Raw genomic sequence first — 13,808 nt, forward strand, 5'->3', positions numbered from 1 at the left:
ATCTTAGAAACAGAAAAGGCCTGGCTCTATAGGTGCTGGTTTGATTTCACACGCAGCTCCGCTCCTACATAATTTATTGATTCATTTAGCTGACACTTTTCTCCAATGCAACTTATAATACTAAGCTATCTACAACTACTCTATTTCAACAGCTGGGTTGTTTTGCAAGAAAAATCATATGAGACACACTTTGCACAAGGGCACTATAAACAGACATAGGATTAGAACCACCAGCCTTGGTGTCCGAAGGCAGTAGCGCCAACCACTAGGCTAGTAGCAACTTATGCTTCTATAGTTGAGTTAATAAAATGACATGCGAAACTGCATATCATCCACTACCTACTGTAACATTGTCACCTGCAAGCATGGAAGGAGCATGCTTCAACCCTGGTAATCCTTGTATTTTTTTTGTGCAAAGTAAAGGCAAAAATCAATGCTCAGGAATAACTTCACATATTAACACTGGCACAATTCTCAGTAGAAGGCCTGACACTGACTGTGGTTCTATAAATTCATTCTGAATTTTTTTCCACATTATTTATTGTGCTTCAATTTAATTTTTGATCATACTGCAGTTTACGTTTTAACCCATGGTTTTCCAGGGAGAGAAAGGCAGAATGCTATAATGCGATGCAGAAAAAGAGCACAAAGGCAACTGCATTAGCTGGTAATGCTGAAAGATAAGGACTCTGTCACTGGACAATCAAGGACATCAAAGCTGTCTTCTGCCAAATTAATAAGTCACTTTGCTTTGATAAGCTGAATCACTGTACTGTATATTACAATGAATGTGTTCCGGTGAGAACCTGCAAAGTGGTCATTGCTTTTGTTCTTTGATCCAGTGGCGGTGGGGCATGGTGGTGCAGTGGGCTTGGCCAGCTTGTGCTCTATGGTGGATCTGCGCTTCGAGTCCTGCTTGGGGTGCCTTCTAATGGACTGGGGTGCCGTTCTGGATGTGTGTCCCCCCCCAGCCCTGCACCCTGTGTTGAGGAGCTCAGCTCTGGCTCACTGCAACCCCTGCTTGGGACAAGTGGTTTCAGGGACAGTATTTACGATCCTGTGGAATATTTATTGTCACCACACATAGTCTCACAATAAGGCATCATGTTGCACATTGCTCTGTTAATTTTTTTTAAGTCACAACAACAAGGATTTTGGAGCCTGTGTATACAGGTAAACTATATGGTTGTGTCACTGTCAGGAAAGAGAGCATTTTCACTCTCATTTTAGACCTTGGTCCTGCAGATCTTTTGCCCCAAAAAGCCAAGCACAAACTGGACTTCTCTGATTACCCAAGACAAAGAATCTGCACATATTATTATTCACAGCTCACCATGATCAAGCAAACACATAATTTTAATGCTAGCTGCCTTAATTATATTTCTAATGGAGACTAATGGATGTGGATATTTTAATGATGCAATTACTGGAGCTAAGATCATATTTCTGGAAAGCAAGAGACAATAGAGAGAGGGCCTGTCGAGAAAGAAGAAATATGAACACAATAGTTGGAAACATACACTAGGCATGAGAAGACAATAAGTGAAAGCTCGAAAAGATGTTAAGTTGTACTGCTTGCAGATTTTAATATACATGAGAATATTTTTTGATTGAACCATCTTTTGCACATTATAAATCGAAAACTGGTTCAAGCCATTGATCAAATGTTAATGGTAGTCAGCAAATGAGATTTCTCCCACTATGTGAGCATCGCCTTAGACTCGGTACTGCTCGGGGTTCGAGCAAGAGCGGCGGTGTGGTCCGACCCCGCAAGACGGCACACACGCGCGAGGCAGCCACGCTGAATATCATATCAAGCAGCTGGTGACTCATCCCTCCCGGCTCCCGTGATGTAGAGAGACGCGCAGCTAATCATCAATCAGGAGCGCTCTCCGTCAGCACGGGCTTACTGCGCCAGCCGCGGGCACCCGCCTCCTCCCACGCGAGCGCGCGGCGTGACAGGCGCTGACTCCGCGGATACCTCCAGACGCGCCCTGCTTCGTGAAAATGCGGTCCGTGGGAAAAATGTGCAGAGAGCAACTAGTCTTCCGTGTGCACCTTGCATCTCATGGTGTAATAATGAGTCCTGAGATTTATCTCTGTCAGAAACAATTGTATTTCTTGGGGGGAGGGATCAGCTCCTGGATGAAAAATGTCACATAAAATTCACAAAAGGCATTTTTATACATGCCAATGATAACACCAGCATATTTTAATTTTTTTGGGGGGACAGAAATTTTCTTTCTTTCTTTCTTTCTTTTTTTCTTTCTTTCTTTCTTTCTTTCTTTCTCTTTCTTTCTTTCTTTCTTTCTTTCTTTCTTTCTTTCTGTCAGTCAATCAGTCACCGCAGGGTTTACATGATCCTGAGTTTAAATAAGAGGTATAGGCTGAAAGACAGGAAACCCACTGAACGGAGACAATTTCATAATTTAGCTGATAGTTCTTTGTGATATAAAGAAATAAAGTTTACAAGATCACAGATGACACTATATTTCTTAAGGTGCTGGGTACAGACACTGACACATATCTGACACAAGATGATCTCAATTTGACTAAGACTTAATTTATGCTCATTTGAGGGTGTTTGTATTACAAAAGACCCGAAACGTGAGAAACAAACCTTTGTGCAAAATAATAAGCAAGTTGTATGAAAAGAGTAGTATATAGTTCCATATACACTGGGTAGAAGTTTTTTTTTTTTTTTTTTTTTTGTGTGGGACCCAGTTAGATGAGTACAATGTATATACAGTATATGTATGTGTGCGTATTATACACACACACACACACACATATATATAGTATATATATAGGTATTTATGAGTATTTTATGTGTTATTTGTATTAAATATTTCTGTATTGTTTCCAATATATATATAGGAAACAATACAGAATATATATATATATATGCTTTGACAATGACTTTTTTTTATCAGCCACCACTCTGGCATTGTATTTGCTTGCTTGTGTATCTTAATATTATTTAAAAAAAAATGGTAGGAGGGTATCAGGATTTGCCTATCCTGTGTTCTATGCACCTACTTGAACGATGAACCTCGGTGCAGCAAGTGGTAGGCAACAAACTAGGTTTGCTTGAGTCACATGTCTGGAGCTATATCTCCTTCTCTCAATGTAATGCATAAACTGTACTTTTGCTGAGATGTATGTCGCTTTGGACAAAAGGGTCTGCTAAATGAATAAATTTAAATGTAAACAAAGCAAAATCATCACCAGTGGGGCAGCACAGCACTACAGCGAGTACTAGCGCTGCTGTCTTACAATGCCTGGTGTGAGAGGACGTGGGTTCGATCCCCACTCAGTCTGTGTGGAGTTTGCATGTTCTCCCCCGTGTCTGCATGGGTTTCCTCTAGGTGCTCTGGTTTCCTCCTCTCCACAGACATGCTGTTCAGGTTTACCCATATATATAGTGTGTGTGTGTGTGTGTGTGTGTGTGTGTGTGTGTGTGTTCCACTGATGTATGGATGAGTGACCCAGTGTAAGTAGTGTATCTAACAGTGTAAGTCACCGCGGTGAATAAGGTGTGTGGGCTGGTAACACTACATAGAGTTCACTGGAAGTCGCTTTAAGAAAAGCGTCTGCTAAATAAATGCATGTAATATATACAAATGTGTGTATACAATTACATTTCAAAGCTCAGTTAATATATGAACTAACACTTTAAATTACGAAAAAAGTGGCATTGATGAATGTATTATAAGACACTTGACGCTTGAGTGAAAGTAATCAAAAAGGCTGAATCAAATCACAAAACGAAAACTCTTGCTTCAAGTAGAGGATGTATATGAAAAGGTCTACCAGCTCGTTCCCCAAAATAAAATGCAACGTCACTAAATTCGTTTGTCAGTCGAGAACAAAGTCTATAAAAAAAACATCCACGCGTACCTTCCCCTCCCTCCGATGCGCTCACGAACACCTGTGACGTATCCGGGACACGCCCCTTCAAGGCGTAGCGCTGTTTGTGACGTCACCAGCGGTGGCGTATGTACCCGGAAGTGTTATTACAAAGCGGAAAGGAAGAAAATAAAATACCGTTAGAAGTGTTACTACCGTTACTACCCGTCGTCCCGCAGCTACTTTTAGTGTTTGTTGCTGGTGTAGTTAAGCAGGTGGGCTACGGGGCTGCGAGGGAGCTCCCTGGGCGCTCGTCTGAGTCATGTCGAGCATGGAAAGTATCCTTCTAACTCCAGAAACTGAGAGGCAGCAGGCGGGTTTTGAAAATTTGAAAGACAGGTTGAAAATTTGGTCGAAGAAGAGACGTAGCCTGGTCCCTGGAACGTGGAAGATAGATTGATCATGGTTCGTTCGTCAGCTGATGTGATGAGTGTCCCTTCCGTGGTAACAGGATTTGGAGTTGAGTTTGAAATTGAAAACGAATGACTGGAATTTATGAGCAGGACGACTGTTAATCACCATCATCATGTGCCGTACAAATTAAAACTCATCGAATTCACTGACTCGATTCTTCATCATCATGTTGAAGTTTGTGGGATATTCGGAGGAGCATAAATGTAAAAGCAGTGCTCGTAGAACTGACTCATGTGATGTTATATCATCAGTGCCTCTCCCCCGTTTTTACCTGTGTTTGTGCAATTTTTAGTGTAAACAAGTGTGTTGTGACCTGCTGAGGTGGGGTCCTGCCTTGATTTTATTTATCTCTTTCTTTCTTTGTATCTTTGAGTTTGCTCAATCATCTCTTTACCTGTAACTTAGTCAGTAAAAGGTTAATAATGCGGATGCCCCCATTTACAAGTTAGATTCTATTGAAAAATATCAGATCTAGGTGTAAGTAAATAATGCAAGTAAAAATGCTTTTAAAGATATTTTCATTTTGTTGTGAACTTCAAATGGGGGGGGGGGGGGGGAATTAAAAATGAAAATGAAAAAATTCATTGTCTTCTCAGATTCCTGCTCAGTACAGATTGTTGACAGGCTCCTAAAAACATGCAGTGTTTCTATATTGTATTGATAATGTTCCGACTATTGATCAACAGCACTCAGGAACACGGCACAGCAGCAGTAAACATTGTGGAAGCCAGTTGAATTAATCCTGTTTTGCTTTGTATTACTGACTTGTTATTTCAGCCCGATATTAAAAATGACTCTCATTGACTTTGCTGGGAACGCTTTAGCATTTTAGATAGATGTGTGGGAAAAAAATTGTATTAAATATATAAACGAACTAGAAAATCTTCTTCAGATATTCGTAATAACTATCAGAAGGAGTTGTCATACATCCTGTTTTTTCTCAAAATCTCTTGCTGCTTATTCTGGTGGATTTGGGTTCACACTGTTTTGCTGTGTTGGTTTGACATGTGACGTGGGACCTTATTACCAACATTCACGTGTGACTGAGTTTTTCCCGTTTGCTGTTCTACAAATGTGCTATTTGCTGTTCAGTCCTGAGTGCAGAACGTGTCTAGCCACAGGTTGGATTCCTTAACTGCTGATTGCAGAACATTTGTTCAACCTGAAGTTTGCCGCCAAAGAGCTGCAGCGGAACTCAAAGAAATGTGATAAAGAGGAGAAGGCAGAGAAGACAAAAGTGAAGAAGGTGTCAGATTGTCAAACAACCCAACACTGATATCGCAACAACCATTTTTTGCAGTGAGCTCAGGTACTTGGAGGGTTGTGCAGTTGAATCACCTCTTTGCCCTTTCTCCCATAGGCCATTCAGAAGGGAAACATGGAAGTGGCCCGCATTCATGCGGAGAATGCCATCCGGCAGAAGAATCAGTCTATCAACTTCCTGAGGATGAGCGCACGGGTGGATGCTGTAGCTGCCAGGGTGCAGACAGCAGTCACCACAAATAAGGTGAAGAGCACCCGTGTAGCTGACATGCCACAGGATCTCACTATGCATGCCTTGTGCACCTTTGTGACAGCTGTTGAGCTTGAGGGGTGTCAATAGAACTGCTGTTTATTTTCATGCAAATACCCTGCAAATTTCTGCCAAAGAATTTTTAAACAATATGACTTTAATTTAGAAAAAATATTCAGCTGGAATCTGCTGCTAAAATGGCAGGCCATCTATGCCGTTCTCAGTTGTCCACTAAGGAAGCGGATTAACCATAGTAAGAATCTAACAGAGAAAGTCTGTGTTTATGAAGTAAAAAGCTATTTTCGGATATATATTTATTAGAAAAAATTCACAAACATATTTAAATAATATATGGTTTGTGTATTACCAGTCACCCTTAGATTAAAACCCTGAATTCCTCAGGAGTATGAGGATCAATTAAGGTTGATAAAGCAGCTTTTTTTTAAATAAAAAAAAAAAACTACAGGACCAGTCAGATGTTTGAGTACACTTTTCCATAAAAACAATACAGTATATCAATCAGTATAAAATTTTCAACAGAAAATGAGCTGGCATATTTTCTGAGGTCTTTATTTTTTATTCTTTTATTCTGAGGGCTTTATTTTTACTATTCTGTCCAGTTTGCCCCATACAGCTATTTTTCAGGTTACCGGGGTATAGTCAGCGTTTTGACTGGTATTGTATGAGCACTTTCCTTCAGGATTAAATATCAATTAAATGATATATAATTTAAATGATGTATGACTTCAATGATATAACATTCACGCATTTGATATTCACTTTAGCACCCCATTTATTTCCCTAACACATGATTTTCTCCATTGCAGTTTACTGTGCAGTAATATACAGTATATTTTTTAAATTTTGTTGTAGTTTGACTTCAGTCTATTTCACTAGGGTACGATGGCAGATTTCCCACTGGCAGCAACAACAGTATTTTCCTTTCAATCTGTTACCTGCCTTGTGAGCTGTTTTCTGAATTTTGTTGTTTCCTTACAGGTAGTGTAGCAGTTGAAGATATGGATTAGCATTATAAGGGATTTCTGTTCGAGTTTCACTCCCTTTACTGTTGTAGCTGTTTCAGTATTCAGATTACAGAAAGACAATTTCCCAAATCTTTTCTCCAATTTGTTTGCAAGGGCTATTAGACCGCTTCTGCCCTTTTATTTTAGTAAGCACTAAGTAGGCTCACCAGGAGATTTAGGTGGAGAGAGGGCAGACACTAAGGCTTTTTTCCCCCCTCCTTTTATTGTTCAGGTTACAAAGTCGATGGCAGGAGTGGTAAAGAGCATGGACGCAACTCTGAAGAGCATGAATCTGGAGAAGGTAAGGGGGATGGCCATATGAGAGTTCCTTCTGCCTGTGAACCACTGTGGACTGCCATGTCTGCATTCTACAAACTACTTACCTGGGCCAGAGACTCTTTAACCCTTGCTAATAATCTCTGTAAAGTGTTCATCTCTCTTAGCTGTGCTTTGAGATTTTAATGTAACTTTTGGGCATATTTCCCTGGGAATCCAGTGATTAAAATTTCGATGTTGGTTTCTTGTACAATAGATTGTATAAAGCATTTATTTTGCATCCCCTTGTCAAGGAATTTACTCTAATTTGCACCAGGAAAAATCCTTTATAAGTGCAACAGTAATATATTGAACTAACTCAATTGAGGTGCAGTAATATGTTCTGGAAACCATTTCTTTTAATAATGTAACTTCTAAGGTTAATTGACACTCCATTTCAGCTGTATTCTAAGGAATACAACCATCTGAGTACCATCTTCACATCTGAATTACTTTGCTGAGTGCTGGTTTCTTTCATTGCTCCAGATCTCAGCGCTCATGGACAAGTTTGAACATCAGTTTGAGACACTGGATGTTCAGACAGCACAGATGGAGGACACTATGAGTAGCACAACCACTCTTACTACACCAGAGGTAGGAGCTCAGAATCACCTGTTTGAATTGCCACTTCTGTGTGCTGGCATACTGCAGGACATAGTCCTCCTTACCCAGCTTACTCACCTTCTAACTGACAGCCATGGTCATCATCTGCAGCATCTGTCATTGGTCATTTACAAGATGTTCCATTTTCTCTCTGAGGACATCAGAGGTACCAGAATGAAAGATGCTGCCTGGATGCTACTGACCTCTTGTGGTTAGCCCTGAGAACTGTCATTTAATAAAAGTCCTCAAAATCTGTTCTTTTGGCATAGCACTGACCCTATTTTTGTTTAAAAAAAAAAAAAAAGTGAAAAAAATATAATGCATTCCTTATTACCACATGTCATCTATTTTCACTAAGACACAGAAATTATGGTATGTAAAGAGTAATACAGTAGTGTGTTAATTGTTATTAACACCCATAATTATTTAATTACAGCTTATTCCAAGACCTTTAATAATTATGTTAGAGACTCAGCTCTGGATGTTGGGCCCAATAGTTTCAACTTTTTGGATCAATATCAAGAATTACATTTCAGTGCAGACACAGCAATTGATTTTTGAGCAATTTGCTCATTTTATTTCATATTACTCTGTACTAGCTGCAGGTATAAGCCACAATAAACAGCAAATATTTTTTGAGTAAATGTATCCTAAGTCTAATATTGACTTATTGTTCCTGACCAACAGACCATGTTAAACATGGGATGTGACATCCAATTATTAGTTTTCACTGGGCATTTTAACACCTATTTGGCATGCGATTTAAGCCAGGCTATGTGTATTACAGAATGAGGTAGAGAACCTGATGCGGCAGATGGCAGATGAAGCTGGGTAAGTGGCCATTTTCTTCTTTCTTGGCCATAACACCCTCAATTCCATCTTAGCCAAATTCTCTGTGTTACTCATGCCATTGAGCAAGGAGGCCAGGGTGGGTTTTGGGGGGAGGGGTCAAATAACAGGTTACTCAGATCTCAGCGTGGCAGACCAGCAGATGCTAATTAACAGGAAACCTCAACTGCATTGACGCCTTGAGCGTGGGCTTTCATATTGAGTTCATGAAACCCCCATGGGAGATGACCAAGAATAGCTCTGCTGGGCTAGCGTCTGGGCGTGTGTGTGGGCGAGGGGACCCCTCGTTTCAGTTGAGAAACACCAATTACTTTGGCCTATTGAAGTGCTGTTGATCACATGATCATCTCTGCAGGTTGGACCTGAACATGGAGCTTCCCCAGGGCCAGACCGGAACAGTGACCAGTAGTGTGGCATCCACAGAGCAGGTACGCACACATAGTAACACACAGGTGTAATAGAGCCTGGTAACGGAAACATGACACTGACTGGGATCCATGACACAATTGGGTATTATTTTGTTAATCATTTATTTAACGGGAAATTAAAAAGGGCAGCACAGTATGAAATTATAAAGGGCAGCAAAGTAAATTATTCATATAAGAATTATTCTTTATTATACAGTACATTTATTAATATTTGTTCATAGTCAGAATTTCAGTTCCATCCATCCAGTTTCAGTAACCGCTTGTCCTGAGCAGGGTCGCGGTGAACCACAGCCTATCCAGGAAGGATTGGGTGCAAGGTTGAGGAGAGTACACCTTCGGCGGGATGCCAGTCCATTGCAGGGTAGCCATACGCACACATAGTTTCTCACCCATTCATACACTAAGGCCAATTTGGAGTCACCAGTTCACCTGAACTGCTTGTATTTGGACTGTGGAAGGGAACCAGAGCACCTGGAGGAAACCCACAGAGACATGGGAAGAACATTTTAACTTCACCCACACTGAGTGAGGATGGAACATATGTTCTCTCACACCACCCAGGTGCTGTGAGGTAGCAGGGCTGCTCACTGCACCACCATGCTGCCCTAGAATTTCAGGACCTACTCCTATCTCTGGAACTGTATATCTTGTTTTCATTAGTCATTGTTATGTTGATTACTTTTATTGATGTTATTGTTGTTAGTTGTTTTGAATACTTTGCCTTGTGCTTGTCTCTAAATATCTGATTCCTCTATGGATATTAATACCTTTTTATACGCTTAGACTAAATTGTGTTCACACGGGATGCTGGGTCACAACCTGTGTTTGTCTGCAGGACGAGCTGTCACAGCGGCTGGCCAAGCTCCGAGACCAGGTCTAGCAGAGCGGGTGCAAGCAAGCAGTTTGTCCGAGACAGAGTTCTGGATGCTCTTTCATGTACGCTTACTGCCCTAGACAGGGACCCTCATTCAAGATTACTATCTCTTTTTCTCCTCTCTCTCTTTTCTTTGTTGTCATAACCTCTATCTTGGAGCAGAAGTACTGTTTTGAGATAAGACTCTAGTGGACCGAATGGCCCGGATCCATTTTCTGTTGAATTTGAAGGCTGTAATTTCAAACTGCTAAAAGGGCCGAGATATTCTATAGGTATATACATAAAAGGTACTATATATTTTGTGTATGTACATGGGGTGTTTGTATATATTTGTACAATATGATACATTAACATAACGGAAAACCAAATAAGCATTATATACACATACATATTTGTACTTACCTCTTGTTTTCCCTGTTTCTAATATTATTTAGCAAACTGACTGAGTTCTGTGTAATGACGGTAGTATATTTATATGTAGTTATCATATGGATGACAAATGTTTTAAGGGCTTGCAGTAAATTTGAGTAAAAGAACAGGAGTAAGATGGGCTGGTGGTTTCACCCTTGCACTGATGGTCATCGCACCATGACTGTGTATCAGACAGACAATCCGAACAAGACTACTTCCTTTTTGACTGTTTCGCTTCCTGATACTTGGTAAGTTTACTGAGGATGCAGATTTTCTTTCGTAGTATTCTGTCTCAAATACGTTTGACATTTAAAATGTTTCCCATTTGTTTTTGAGCAATACACTTGCTCTTTAAAGAGGTGTGCACTGAGAGACTTAACGAAATTAATGTAAATCTTCATGTGTAACTCTGATACATTTTCAAAATGTTCTGGAATTTCACTGTTTGCCATTAAATTTTGAGTCAAGTCTCTTTTTACCTTGGAATCTGAGCGCAGGTGCGAGGCAGTCTGTGTGCATTTTGAAGACTGAAACTGAACAGTTTGTTCACAGGTCAGCATGTTCAGTCCTACAGCATTCCGAGAAGCATTTTACTTAACATTGAACGTGTACATAAAGTGCCATGTGATGTGGCTTACTGTCCGCATAATTTTTTGGAAAACTGCTTAGGATCTTAAGTGAAAATCGGCTGTTGTGGAGAATAGGAAGTGTTGTAAGCTTCTGAATGGATTTCCAAACTGACTTTTTCTGCTTTTAAAGACTCTCCCCTTTGAACTGTCAAAATAAAATTTGAGTTGAAGATAAATCAGTGAAAGCAACTCTGTAGCTGTTTACAGATGTATGTACTCACGTGAAGTTACATGCCCTCCTTGTCTGTGGCTGCAGTAAACTGTGCTTGGTGCTGGATTTTCTGGCTGCCCCAAAGCCCTGGAAGGGAGAGGTCACATCCGCTCAGGATGCTAACACAAGGCTGGCTTGTTCAGATGGAACAGCCCAGCCAGACATTACAGGGATCACTTCATCGTGTTTCTGTTGAAGTAGAGGAGATCAATACACACCGCTGCTACCATGATGAATGCTCCTCTTATGTGTCTTAAGGAGCTTCAGATGCTGAGGACTTGCTATCAAATTTTTCTTCTCGTGAAACTGGACTCTGTTACATTCAGTCATTATTTCTGTCTTATGAAAAGTTTTTTCGATCAGTTCATTATTTTTAGTGGACACCTCTATGCTTCATACAAAATACTGAGTTCTTTATTACATACTTTTAAGATCAAAGTACAAATGACTGGACTGTTGTACTTGATGAATCTGTATTCATCAATAGCAAGAGAATTTCTTAGCAATCAGAGCATTTATGCATGGTGAATTCATTTTCCAAAACACAGTCTATGCAGTTATAATTATACTCTCACAAAACAATTCTGTTACAAACTGCCGTATATATACAACGATGCTAATGCTACATTTTACAGAGGGCCTTTGGACACAGCCAGGAGGGAAGAATTTGTAGACAAGTTCAAGTTTACTAGGAAAACGTGTTGTATTTGCACAACTGAATTTAATTGGGCTTGTTTACCTCCTTTACAGCTGCAGTAAAAAGATCCTGCTGCACTGGACACACCATGTCAACCCATCCCTTTCAAGACATCGAACACTTGGAACTATAAGATATTGTCCCATCATGAAATGTAACCAATGTTACCATTCTGGCAAGCAGAAGTCACCAGACCATGTACACACACACAGACAATTGTACACCAGGCAGGTCCTGTTAACTGCCCATCCTCCCCTGCTTCTCCTTGGCTGAGCTCTAAATGGTCTGCTTTGATACCAGCCTGTGCACCTTTTCCCCAACAGGAAACAGATGAGGAGGTCAAATGTCTCACTTGTGACGGAAGCAGCTCTCAGTCACTCGCATGCCAAGCCGTCATTACCGTGCCAATGAAGGGGAGGCTGAATCGACCTTCAGCTGCAACCAATTTCCGGTGCAGCCTGCAGTCCGCGTGCCAACCCCCACCCGGCAGCTGCCCCAAACTCAGAGCTGCATGACCTCTGCCTCTCGGGGAAGCTGCGTCCCGCCCAATTATAATCAAGGGCTGATGGGCAGCCCAGCTGGGCAGAAGCTGTCTTTACACTCATTGTGCACCACATTTTCACTTCATGTTACTCTAGGTATAATTTTTTTTAGTATCAAAGAGGTAAACACTTCTTCATAAGGGGCAGAGAGGATGACCCTTTCCTCTCGACAGTTCCAGTAAAGAACTCCATGTGATCATTTCCCAAAGCAGGTGATATTCTTCCTAAACTTTGTGCTTTCCTGGCAATGCTTAGTCATTTCACGGTTATTCTGCAACAGTTCTGCAAAATAGGTCCTTCTAGAAATGGTTTAGATCAGGTGTTGCACTCACTTGCTGTCACAGTTAATGTCTTGTAATTTTAAGATCCACATACTATATGGTTACACATTTTGTTCACTACTGTTTGTTGGATATGTCTGAATTTGTCCTAACTGGATTACTCCCTATCCTTAAAAGCTTGTCCAAGTCCATGTCATAGTGGTCTGGGGGCTACCCTCCCAGAGACAAGGCCAAGTAAGGTACACCCTTGACAAGATGCCAGTCCATCCTAGGATTCATTGAATTACTGCTGTTGTTGTTTTGAACTACTCATCTCTTCGTTACCTTCTGCAGTTCTGTGACATATTAATAAAATGATATTTTTAACTCAAACAGCTAATAGCGGTACCATTTTGTAAAGTTGGTTGTTTTACAGAAGGACTTCAATTACTTTTCTAATAATAAGCAGAAACATGAGTCGTGCAAGAGAATGTGGCCTCCATGCACACTCCATCTGTTTGAATTTTGCATATTCTCCCTGTGTCTGCATGGGTTTCCTCTGGATGCTTCGGTTTCCTCTCTCAGTCCACAAATTCAGTTCAGTTTGAGTTTGTGACTCCAAGTTTCCTTTCAAGTTGTGCGAATGGATGAGTCTGTGGCTACTCTGCGATGGGCTGGCATCCCATCCAGGTTGTATCCCCTCAGCCTGACACCCAATGAGTCCCGGATAGGCTCTGGGTCACCATTACTCTGACCAGGACAATACGGTTATTGAAATTAGATATATGATATATGACCCACCTCCAGCTGTACTACCCTTGAGCAAGGTACCTACCCTAAAATTGCTTCAGTAAAATTACCCAGCTGTATAAATGGGTAAATAGTTGTAAGCAACTTGACATTATAAGTTGCTTTGGAGAAAAGCATCAGTAAAATGAATAAATGTAACTATGATAATCAGAAATGGGCCCATTGTTAAGATTTAAACCAGCAGTCTTCAAGTTCTGCAAACATACTATTTGTAGTTCGTTGTCAGCATTCCTGGCTCAGCACAATCTCCGAGTCAGACATCGGTCCAGATTCAAGAACACTATTTCACTTAGATTGTCCTCCTTGCAAGGTCAGAAC

At 40.8% G+C, this 13,808-nt stretch overlaps 1 protein-coding gene across 3 annotated transcripts; it reads left to right on the forward strand.

The window, feature by feature from the left end:
* The first annotated feature begins 4,009 nt into the window (after window positions 1–4,009).
* On the forward strand, window positions 4,010–12,957 carry LOC108925197 (charged multivesicular body protein 1b-like). Of its 3 annotated transcripts, none has more exons than XR_001965388.2 (9): window positions 4,010–4,187; window positions 5,472–5,569; window positions 5,684–5,830; window positions 7,094–7,162; window positions 7,663–7,770; window positions 8,567–8,610; window positions 8,984–9,056; window positions 9,892–10,589; window positions 11,932–12,957. XR_001965388.2 is itself a non-coding variant. In XM_018736993.2 (8 exons), the coding sequence occupies exons 1-8, from the start codon at window positions 4,172–4,174 to the stop codon at window positions 9,934–9,936; spliced, it is 600 nt and encodes a 199-aa protein (XP_018592509.1). In that variant the 5' UTR covers window positions 4,010–4,171; the 3' UTR covers window positions 9,937–11,394. The 3 variants fall into 3 exon arrangements, 1 of the variants encoding a protein (XP_018592509.1); XR_001965389.1 differs by having other exon boundaries at window positions 9,892–9,992; XM_018736993.2 differs by lacking the exon at window positions 11,932–12,957 and having other exon boundaries at window positions 9,892–11,394.
* The last annotated feature ends 851 nt before the right edge of the window (window positions 12,958–13,808 follow it).

The sequence above is a fragment of the Scleropages formosus genome, chromosome 13 (genome assembly GCF_900964775.1).
Source record: "Scleropages formosus chromosome 13, fSclFor1.1, whole genome shotgun sequence".
NCBI lineage: Eukaryota > Metazoa > Chordata > Actinopteri > Osteoglossiformes > Osteoglossidae > Scleropages > Scleropages formosus.

Excerpts from the sequence above, each read along its gene's own strand:
- LOC108925197 (XM_018736993.2), top strand. Across the intron at positions 5,570-5,683 it reads AGAAGACAAAAGTGAAGAAG|GCCATTCAGAAGGGAAACAT; the intron begins GTGTCAGATTGT and ends TTTCTCCCATAG. Across the intron at positions 7,163-7,662 it reads AGAGCATGAATCTGGAGAAG|ATCTCAGCGCTCATGGACAA; the intron begins GTAAGGGGGATG and ends TCATTGCTCCAG.